Below are 12,421 nucleotides of genomic sequence, written 5' to 3'. Positions count from 1 at the left end.
ATCATGACAGTTACATCCGGTCGTAGTCGTCAGTTACAAAAGAAAACTATGTGTGAAGGCCATTGCTGACCCCACATCTCTCTTTCTATCTGACCATGTTATGATCTAGCCAATTACGTCCAGTTGTAATCTGCAATAAAAAAAAACAACAACACCTGCTGTGTGAAGGCTATCAAAACATTGCTGACCCCATTTCATGCAACGCTGGTGTTGATGATATAATAACAACCTTAGTAGTACATGTACTTGAGCCAACACTTCTTTCAGTTATAAAAATCTGACTTCCAGAAACAGACATCAGGAAAGATAATCGGATTACTTACCTTAATGTAATTAAATATTGGTTCTGGACACACATTAATTATAAAATGTGGCCGCTTGTGAGGGGTAAATTTTACATTTGTGCACCAATTATTATTTTCTGCTGGTCGAGTTAGAGGTGTTGCCTTTCTTGAAGGGTACTTTTGAACACAAACTCGTTGATGCCAAGGGATTCTGGCCGAAAAGAGTTGGTGGTTGCCGGTCGGGGGTGGGGGGGGCATTCATGAGGGGGACCACTGTATTCACATGTGTATGAAGATAATTCTGAGCAACTACCCTACTCCAATCCAACCATGGAGATGACTAGAGTTTACTTTTAAGGCTGCCATCAAGGAGATGTTTCATTTGTTGCTGGCTTTGAATGTCCTCCTCCCCCTACCACCACACATGACTATAAAGTCAGAACGTCAGTTAACATCAATGAAGAGGAAGATTTTCCATCTTTCCCACTGCTTCCCCAGTCAGCAGATTTCAGGGAGATTTAGTAACTGGCTGTCTGAATTTCTCTTTGACCCGGGGAATCCTCAAGTTTATATTTGGAAATTTAGCTACCAGCTATACTTTCATTGTGATGGTACAGGATATATTCCACAGAGCAACTCACCATGCAATGGCTCATGCAATCTTTACTTAATATGTTGTGATGTATGTTACATGCCACATTGCTAAAACCACATGACACCTTTGCTTTTAAAAGATTTCATTTTGCTCACCTTTTAGATGTTTGGATGCAAAATTTGGGAAGCTTGGAAGCACACAGCTCAGGAACTATCCCTCTAACTAATGCTTCCACATTTAGAAACCTGCCATCATAATGAGGGATAACAGGCAGGCTAGGCAAAAGTGGTCTTTTACACCCAATTGTTGTTCAGCTGTCAACCTTTTTGATGGTGACTTAACTCCCTGTTTGCCTGTAAACAGGCTACCAGTGGAGACCAGACTCTTGTAGTTAGGATCAGATTGGATCAACCTGTGCAAACTGGATGGATGAACCAAGTCATTTCGGTAAGGGACTTAGATTTTGTTTATCAAACCCCCTCTTTCTTCCTGTCCCCTTATAATAAGGACCATATTCACCAGCAGGAGATTAAGTTGCTCATCAACAAACAGGCAGTGAAAATTGTTCTCTGCGGCTGTTCCTTATTTAAAAGGCCAAGGGCAAGTTGAGACTCATCATAGACCTAAACTGATCATAGACCTATGAAACTGTAGCGTGACAGTTTAAAGTGATGTCTAGCATCAGTGAAATCAGTCTTCTGCAGAAGTTCAAGATGGAATTAGTCTGTCCTACTCTTCATCTGTAGGGATGAGAATGCAATCAGTCTTGATGCAGACATACTTTCATGTCCCTATTCATCCAGTGTTTTGAAAGTTTCTTGCAGTGATATCATTCTTCCACAGAGGTTCAAGATGGAAACAGTGAGGTTTTATCCAACTCATCATCTGAATGGATGAGTATACAATCAGTCTACTTCATGTCCCTATTCATCTGGCATCACATATGTTTCCTTATTTGCTTACCAAAGTATGCCAATTTCAATCCTTTCCCTTATTTCCCAATTTCATCCCCTGGGTCGTCACCAAAGTCATATATTGCATAGACACACTTTTACCATCAACATTCTATGTGGCAGCTGCATTTTATCTGGATGTTCTCCAAAAACATAGAGTAAGTGCTATTCTTCTTGAATTGCTCCAGTGGCCTAGTGGTTAGAGTGTCTGCAGCGAATGTGGGAGGTTGTGGGTTCGATCCCCGGCCGAGTCATACCGAGACTTACAAAAATGGTACTAACAGCTGTCTCGCATGGCACTCATCATTAAGAAGTTAGTGTTAGGACTGGTCGGCCTGGTGTCAGAATAATGTGACTGGGTGGGACATCATGCTACATGTCTACGGCATGATGCCCCAGTGCTAGACATCACTTTAAACTGTCACACTACAGTTTCATAGCTGTATGACTGAAAAATTGTTAAACATTATTTTAGAAAACACTAACGCTCATTAACAATATTGTTTAAAGGTTTATTAGCTATGAAAGCCATTGTCCTGCAGTTAGTGAACAGCAGTATACATTGTTATGGCCTTTATGATTCTAATCCAAAAATAATCCAAGAATTAAAATATAGATGTTCTAGTAATAAAAAGTCCTGAATGAAACTAAGTTCAAATCCCAATGAAAGCCAGAATGGAAGACAATGACATCTGTTGTAACCTGTGAATTGCTGCAGTGTCAACAGTCTTTTGTTGAATCACAGAAAATATTATTCCAGTTTTTGAATTCTGTATAAATTTCAATAAATGTCCTTGTTCAAGAATTAATTGAGAGCACTAGTATTTCCAGGGAAAACAATCACTTGAAATTTAATAATTTTAAAGAAAATAAGGTAATTAGCCCAAACTGGACACAACATAAACAATTTGGCATCTCAAGTGTTAAGGCACAACTGACTGTTCTTTCTCAAAACATCAGTAATAAGTCTACGATGCAAAACAGATGCTGGGATGGGGGTGAGCCTTCTAGAAATGGAAGTTTGTTACTTGATAAATCCAGGTATGGCCTTGACTTAACTTAATAAAAAAAAATTTCTTCAAAAGTTGTTTAAAAAAATTGTCACTGGTTCTGAATCAAGGTCAGAAACTAGATAGTGTTTCTATTATTAGGTGTTTACTAATGAAAATTAACAGAAGTCAGGTCAAACAAAACTGAACTTAATTCTTAAAAAAATAAAGTCCAATAAGCAATATTACTTAACAATAGCATGTAATAGAATAAAATAAAAAATTAAAACTTACAAACAATTAAATTAAATCAATTATACATAACAAAATAAAGGAGCACTGTTTTTTTCTTCATTTGAGTCAAGTCTTTTTGCATTCTTTCAATTTCTGGATAGTATCACTTTGATATATTCTCTTTTGGGTGAAGTTTTGCATAAGTGTTGTGAATCATCTCTATTTGCGTATAATGAGACTGGTTATCCTTTATCTCCATTATAAATATGACTCTAGTAACATGGAGCATTGTAACTAGTGTTGATACCCCCCTCCCTCAGTCTCTGTTAATCAAACACTCTTATTCATAAAACACATTAAGGGCACAGAGCTGAATTCACAACCTGTAATATGACAGGCACAGAATGGTACAGTATTTTCACTGATTATTTCAATCCTGCACTGACCTCTCTGGTGGCCTATTAGTTAGAGCATCCGCCTTGGATGCAGGAGGTCGTGGGTTTGATCCCTGGCTGAGTCATACCAAAGACTTACAAAACTGGTACTAACAGCTGCCTCACTTCGTGCTCAGCATTAAGTGGTTAGTGTTAGGACTGGTCGGCCTGGTGTCAGGATAACGTGACTGGGTGGGACATCATACTACATGTCTGCGGCATGATGCCCCAGTGCTAGACATCACTTCGAACTGTCACACTGCAGACATCATAGTAATATGACTGAAAAATTGTTAAAGCTACGTTAAAAATCCAAAACACACACACAGTTGATCCTGCACTGTGTGGATGTGGCTCTAATAATTGAGTGGGCCATTAATGATTTGGTTGTACCCTTGGTTTAGAAGTGAACCCTTTGTTCTTGTTGATAATGCTGACATTAGAAGGTTGGATTGAAGAATAACCATAGAATCTCAGTTAATAATTACCCCTTTCAAAATGAGATGAACAAAGGCCTTTTTGCATGATTATAAATGTAAATTTTTCTTTTATTTCTTAATCTCCTTTTAAAGAACTTTTAAGTTGATACATTTCTATGGACACAGACAGAGTATTTTAAAGTTAACATCTTGTCAAAACTATCACAGTTATTTATGGCATGAACTTAAATAGAAAAGATGTATTGGCATGATTAAATTAAAAGAACAAGATTGTATTGTGTATGATCACATCGAGAATCACACATTATTATAACCACAGCAAAAGGTATAACACAGTGATAAAGAAAATGCTACATACCTTGAACATCAAAAGATAATTTTAAAAAGAGAAAAAGGTCTTGGATTTCTGGAAATTATTTTTGCCAGTTAAGCGTGAATCCCATGGAGGGACTTCTGCTTTTTTAGTCTTTTTGATGATAACATGTTACAATAGTGTGCACTTGCCCAGTGATGTCAGCAGTTCCTTGAGAGAACATTGAGTAACTATGGCAGTATTCGTTGTCAAGATATATGGCCTTTAAAATCTAAGCCAGTACAAGTGTGTCGACTAGAAATAATCATTTTGATTTCAGCCTGCTGCCACAACCATGGTCTCCGTCATCCCTAGTGCAATATCTTCGACCACAAAGAACATCCATGTGACAGTGGAGCCTAGTGGTTTGGATACATCTCACATGAAAATAGAAGACTTCACCAGTCAGCAGATTACGGAGAATGTGGCAGAATTTACAGGAGTAGTAGACCACTTCGAGGAGATCAACTCTGTCGATAGCGGAAATCTGGAAGAAGGTCAGTGTGTGCATGGTCATTTTTTTAATATATAAAAATGCCAAGGCTTTTTCTTGATTGATCAGGAATGGGGCCTTGACCCATCATTGTGGGAAGAAAATGAGACTAACTATAAACTATTTTTTTCAGGAGTAAATTATGAAAATTGGTAATTGTATGTAATTTGTAAATGTTGATACCCCATGTAAACAAAGCTTGTCCAACCATCTGTCAGACTTTTGTTTATTATCTTCATGAAACTTGGCGTGCTTTTATATTATGACTAGATATTGTACCCTGTTAAAAAATATGGAATCTGTCCAGTTTTTAAATGGTTATCCCCATGTTTTTGAACCCCCTTTTAGGCAAAGCACAGATGTAACCATCTCAGATTTTGTGGGATTTTTGCGAAAATTTCACATTTGAAGGTATACAGAAGAACTACCGGACAATATAAAATTTGGGGATTACAAGTTTGAAAAGGAGTTTTTCTACTTGGACACATGTAGAAAGAAAAGTACTTAAGCACTAACAAAATCAATTTGTATTCAGAATATAGTTTCTCAATGTGAAAAACAGGAAGGTAACAAGAAAGCAGTCACCTAAACTGTAAATAGATGAAAATTGGTAGCAGAGGTGAGAAGGAAAAGATGAGAGTTTGTGACAAAAACACAAACACACACACACACACACACATAGGATGGAAAATGACTATTAGGAAGATCATTAAAAGCTGCCTAGATTTAGGATTCAGAAATATCAGTGCTAGAGTCCCTGGTAAGCATGCTTTTGTGTTGGTATCTCAGGTAGTAAGACACATTAAAATATTTTTAAAGTTTTTTCATTTGCATAAGTTGTTATGATGCTTAGACGGTTTGTTTCTGTGACATACTTTTCTTTCATTGATGTTGGATTCAAATTCAGTCATGGAAAATAAGTGGTAATGTTTTATTTCAAAGTTTTCATTTACTTAAATTTTCTAAACCACTTGATGAATTCTTTCTACTTGGGATGAATCATTATGGCACTTAGACAATTCATTGTGTGACATGCATTTTTGCCCCTCTAATTTGTGCAGTCATAAAATTTGCAGTAAGATTTTGATGAAATAATTTTCATTTGCATTTATTCATAAATCCATCGATGGCTTTTCTTCACACATGGTGCTTGTGATGTGAAATTTATTATAATTTCCAAATCCCATTGAAGTTTGCCTAAGTGTATGGGATGAATCAAAGCTTGCTCTTGGCCTCATTATAAGTAAACATTAAATATTTGAGGGAAATTACCATATGTTTTTATCTGCAAATAGTCCAATTGCCATGTGTTTTTATCTGCAAATAGTCCAATTACCATGTCTTTGTATCTGCAAATAGTCCAATTACCATGTCTTTGTATCTGCAGATAGTCCAATTACCATGTGTTTGTGTCTACAAATAATCCAATTGCCATATGTTTGTATCTACAAATAGTCCAATTACCATGTGTTTGTATCTGCAAGTGGTCCATCCATAACAGCAGAAAGAAAGTACTTAAATGAATGTTTAAAGATGTATTTTTGACCTAATCAGTTTAGGCTAATTTTACTCATTAGGTTATTTAATGTTTTATTTAATGTTTTACAACAGACAAGTCATCAAATAAAAACTGTTTAATGCTGAGGGAATGAGTCAGTTGCCTTGCCCTGAAATGTGTTTTGTTACTCGGGCTGAACACAGTGCCTCAATTTTTCATACTGAGTTAAATACAGTGCCTATATCTAAAATGTTTCATACTGGACTGAATACAGTGCCTTTATCTTAAAAAAAAATTCATATTGGGCTGAATACAGCGCCTGTTCCAAAAATTTGTCATATTGGGCTGAATCAAGTGCCTGTATAAAAAAATCGTACTGGGCTGAATACAGTGCTGTTATCTAAAAGTTTTCATATTGGGCTGAATACAGTGCATGTATCTAAAATTTTCATACTGGGCTGAATACAGTGCCTGTATAAAAAAATTATTCGTATTGGTCTGAAAACAGTGCCTGTATCTAACGTTTTTCATTCTGGGCTGAATACAGTGCTTAACTTTTATTTTTACATACTGGGCTGATTACAATGCCTTTAGCTGAAATTTCTACATATGGGGCTGATTACAGTGGTTTTAACATTTTTACATACTGGGCTGAGTACAGTGCCTTTAACTTTCATTTCTGCTTACTGGGCTGAGTACAGCAACTTTAACTTATTTTATGCTCATTTTTTTCTCCATTAACTTTACATTGTCAGAATTGTGCGATATTTTATGATATTGCACACCTTCATATTGCACTCACATGCAGGACGTGTGCCCAGTAGTGTATTAGTTTCTACTTTGTAAACATGTCATGGTCACTCGTGTAGCAGACGCTTTATGTTTTGGTTGATTAACTTTGTTTCTAAATGAACTAAAGCAGATGTTTCGTGGACTGCCATATACCGGCCGCTTTGCTACATTCCGCATTAACGTTTTTGATACAATGTTTCGGATTGTGGCGATAGACGTAAAATTTCGTAAAATTTGTGGGTACCTACAAATAACATGCAAGTTACAAGGCATAAACCGTCTCCTTTAGCTGGTAATAAATATGGTAAAAAATATACTTACAGTTTTGCTACCTGAATTTCCTCAAAATGTACTTTCTTAATTTTCCAAATCCGAATTACATGAGCCATGTCATGGGTTCTCAAGCTTGATTACGCATTTCGAAATTGTACTGTAATTTTGACTATATTCCAAGTGCAATTACATCCTCACTGCACTCAAAATGAAGTAAACATTATATTCCATAGTGTCTTTTTGATAACTGAAATTGAATGACTTCATATTTTCCCCACATTATGATTTCAGACATTCAATGGCAGAACAGAAACACACTTGCAGATGTCAACACGCTGCTCCATTGCTGCTGAAATCCAATGTACTTCATGCAGAATTTGCATATAATTAATCCAGTCCATAATCACAAAATTTTGTAGAAACGACAAAAATACCAAAATATGTTCATTCCAGATCAAATGGAAAAGTTGTTGCAATGCACATTCATTCACAATATGACTCCAAATTTCAATTTTAAGTAGACGAAAACACCATTTTCTTTCAAAAGGTATGTCTAGCACATGACTAAGTTCAAATTTATCTGGGCGGAGTTATGTGCACATTAATAATGTTGGTGTTGTGTAATGATCAATCTGTGCTTGTGTATTAGTTTGGAATACAGCATACATTCATTTACGTTGTTTCTTGTAGTGTATTTTTGTTAGATAATTAAGCCTTAGGTAGAATAAGAAAATGAGCATATAATAAAAGGTTACTGCATTTGTATGGGAAAATATGAACTCGTTTTGTCGGATGGATATACTGCACTCCAAAGGTCATGCAGTATTTCTATTCGAAAAACTCGTTCATATTTTCCCATACAAATGCAGTAACCTATTATTATATTTCCATATACTGGGCTGATTACAGTGCCTTTAACTTACATTTCTACATACTAGACTGATTACAGTGCCTTTAACTTCAATTTATATGTACTGGGCTGATTACAGTGCCTTTGACTTACATTGCTACATAGTGGGCATTTCTTTATACACCACACATAGCTTTAATCAGTTGTTAATGAACATGTTTGGTATGTATTTTGCTTGAATATTATTAAGGCACTTTAACTCTAAAGTAGAGAAATTGAACAAATAATTACCCAATTAAAAAATTAAATGCATTAAATAATAATGCAGTACAGTCAGAGGTATATAAGACATTAGATTCAGATAATCATGAATGAGAGTGTGAGGGGTGGTGCACCTTTCAAATGTGATCTCAAAAATCTAATCCCAGCATTCAATACATTTGACAATGATTGTCTTTAAATCTCTGCTTAATGCTTGCTTTATCACTGTATGTGATTCTTTAGACTTGTGCAGATTGCAAAATATTCTTGAAATAATATTGACCTGGTTGTCACAAAGTTTGGAAATTTTTTGTACAATGGTATTTTACATGTCCACTTTTACTAAGACCTTGCTATTTCTGGCAATTGCAAAGATTGTTTTGTTAGGCAGAAAGTTCTGATAAACTGTCGGGAAATCCCTATTAAATTCGTTAACTTTTGTGTCAACTATCCAAGAGATACATCGGCGTATTGCATTATTCAATGCCCAATCAGTAGGACCACCGGAAAAGCTCACAGAAACAGTTAATTTTATCAACGACCAGAATATCAACGTCTTTTTCCTGACAGAAACATGGCTAAAAACATCAGGTGATGAGCCCAAGTGCGCGGATCTAACACCCCCTGGCTACTCCATCAAGTCGTTCCCCAGCCACTCTCGTGGAGGTGGAATTGCTGTCATCACAAAGAACTCCATGATCAAACGTCTTAACCACACAACATTCAATTTTGACCACACATCTAGTCCAAACCACACACTGGAGCAAAGGTCAGTCCATTTTTTCTGCCTATACCACCCTCCTCCTAGTAGAAAAAACAAGCTGGCTGACTCTCTTTTTGGAGCAGTTTCCGAATCTCCTGGACTATGGAAATTCAATAGGTGGCAACCTGATTATTCTTGGAGATTTCACCTTTCACTTTGACTGTCCCGGAAACCCAAACACATAAAAACTCCTAGATTCCATTAATGTTTTCAATCTCAAACAGTCAGTTAACCAACCCACCCATAAACATGGTCACATTTTAGACTGGATTCTTCATAGACCTGATGAAAACATTCTACGGTCCTCCTTGGTATCCCACGAACTTGCATCAGATCACCTCTGCATTATATGCCATCTAAACATATCAGTTCCTAACCCTCCACCTTTATCTGCTACTAAGAGAAACCTCCATATGATAAATAGAACCAAATTAATGCATGACATCCAAGCAAACCTAACAACTTGCTTACCTCCTACAGCAGAACAGCTCGATAACTGCCTGCGTTCATTGCTTGACAAGCATGCCCCAGCTACCAAGTGCAGAGTATCAGTTCAAAAGTGTTCTCCATGGTATAGCAGTGTTAGGGACCATCTTTGCACTGCATAAAGAGACTGCCGTAAAGCTGAGAGGCTTTGGCTTTCCACCAGACTCACTATTCATAAGCAAATCTATGAAGCCGTTAAGAAGAATGTCACAAATATCGTCCATGCAGCAAAATCAGCCCACTATAGTACTAAGATCATGGAAAGTTCCAGCTGCAAAGAGGACTTCGAGATTACTAACAGGCTAATGTCAAGGAACAAATCAACACCACTTCCAACTACCTTCTCTATAGTCGACCTTCCGGACATGTTTGCAAATTTCTTCTGTGACAAAGTACAAACCATTAAGCTTGACACCACAATTTCAATTGACTCGTCGTCACAATACAGTTGGAATACAGAATTTGAGCTGCAACCATTAGCAGCATTTGAACCTGTCTCTGGATTTCGTACATACAGTCCTGATGAAGAGTGCACCAAAGTCATGTGAACTTGATCCAGTTCCAACATCACTGCTGCTTGAGTGCTTAGATCCAGTATTGCCTTCACTAACTGTTGCTATTAATACCTGTCTCTCATATGGGGAGTTTTCATCATTTTTCAAAACTGCCATTGTAAAGCCTCTGCTGAAGAAACCAACACTAGATCATAATGATTTAAAGAACTACCACCCAGTTTCTAATCTCCCATTCATATAAAAAATCTTAGAAAAGGTTCTATCCCAGCTTGTATCTCATCTGAATTCAAACAGTCTTTTTAGCAATGTACAATCTGCATATTGCCCTTGCCACAGTACTGAAACTACTCTTCTGAAAGTAGTTAATGACATACTCTCTACTTTGGATAGTGAAAAGATTACAGTCCTCACCCTCCTTGATTTGTCCGCAGCATTTGACACAATAGACCATGATATATTACTTAACTTTCTCCATTTGGCATTCATGATACAGCCTTACTGTGGTTCAAGTCCTACTTGGTTAACAGGACACAAATTGTGTCTGCAAATGGAATACACTCCAGTCCAGTTAATCTGTGTTGTGGTGTTCCACAGGGGACTGTTCTTGGACCTGTTCTCTTCATTCTGTACACTCAGCCGCTCTCAAGTGTCATAGATCATCATCCAGTGTCTCACCACTTGTACGCTGATGACACCCAAATATACAAATCTAGCCACCCAACTGAAGTTGATGCTATCATCCAAGGTGTAGAGAGGTACATTTCTGATGTGAAATCATGGATGACATGTAACAAGCTGCAGATGAATGATGATAAAACTGAGGCCATTCTTATCACAACACATAGACTTTCTCATTCACATCCTTTACCTCAAGCAATAAATATCAGCAACTCCAACATTAAATTCGCACAGTAAGTACAAACCCTAGGTGTTTCCCCTATACAGTACTCTCACATTGCACCAACATGTCATGAACATATGCAAGGCTGCATATCTTGAGCTGAGACGCATCAGCTCCATTCGCAAATATCTTTCAGTTGATGCCACTAAAACACTTGTGTTTTTATTAGTACTTTCAAGACTGGACTATTGTAACTCAATTCTGTCAGGTTCGTCTCAATATCTACTCCAGAAATGTCAAAAAGTTCAAAACACAGCTGCTCGGATCATACTTAGCGTACCACGATCAGAGCACACCTCCCCGTTGCTCTGAACCCTACACTGGGTATCCATTCGAACCAGAATCAAACTCAAAATTTGTTCTCTGTGCTACATTTCACCGACGGACTGGAGTCCAACATACCTATTTGACCTCACCCATGTGTACACACCAGCAAGATACTTTCACTCCTCTTCTGACAATCATATACTCATTATTCCCACTATGAAAACAAAGTCATATGGACAACGTTCTTTTGCATACCAGGGCCTAGCAACGTGGAATGAATTGCCCAATGAATTTAGACACAAAGACAGCGATCCCATTCAAGAGTGCTCTTAAAACTCAATTATTTCAACTGCAAGAACAAACTTAAAGACCTAATATTGTTTCCTACCTTAAATATTTTCAGCATTTTTCATAATGTTTTCTAATTTCATGGTGTTTGTTTTTTGTAGTCATATCATTATGTATGTTTTTTATGTTATAGGTGTTGTGTAATGTTGTAAAGCGCTTAGAGCTTCTAAAGATTAGGCGCTATACAAAGCCCTCATTATTATTATTATTATTATTATTATTATTATTATGTGGAGTCCAGATAGCTTTGCTGGGTTTATGAAGCAGGTAGTGGGCAGAGTTATATAACGTTATGACATGTTTTGTTTTTTTGACTAACTGACAACTTAGGAGGTCGATAAATTTGGTACGAATGTGGTGAGCATCTTATGGAAATGTTAACTGAAATATGTTAACTGAAATGTAAGATAGTACTTTGGCTACCAGTGTGGTGAGCATCTTATGGAAATGTTAACTGAAATATAAGATTGTACTTTGGCTACCAATGTGGTGACCATCTTATGGAAATGTTAACTGAAGTATGTTAACTGAAATATAAGATTGTACTTTGGCTACCAATGTGGTGACCATCTTATGGAAATGTTAACTGAAATGTAAGATTGTACTTTGGCTGCCAATGTGGTGAGCATCTTAAGGAAATGTTAACTGAAATATAAGATAGTACTTTGGCTACCAATGTGGTGACCATCTTAT

General features: G+C 36.9%; 1 protein-coding gene across 1 annotated transcript in view; it reads left to right on the top strand.

Moving 5' to 3' along the window:
* Positions 1–12,421, top strand: part of LOC149799777 (uncharacterized) — a 109,088-nt gene that overhangs the window by 70,077 nt on the left and 26,590 nt on the right. Inside the window, exon 20 of the mRNA XM_089959163.1 lies at positions 4,562–4,778. Coding sequence (XP_089815289.1) covers positions 4,562–4,778 — 217 coding nt within the window. The remainder of the gene's footprint in view (positions 1–4,561; positions 4,779–12,421) is intronic.

Source organism: Sinohyriopsis cumingii, chromosome 5, assembly GCF_028554795.1.
Source record: "Sinohyriopsis cumingii isolate HCF-2022 chromosome 5, ASM2855479v2, whole genome shotgun sequence".
Taxonomy (NCBI): Eukaryota; Metazoa; Mollusca; class Bivalvia; order Unionida; family Unionidae; genus Sinohyriopsis; species Sinohyriopsis cumingii.
The sequence above is the reverse complement of the archived record's forward strand: the minus strand, read 5'-3'. Positions and strand labels throughout refer to the sequence as shown.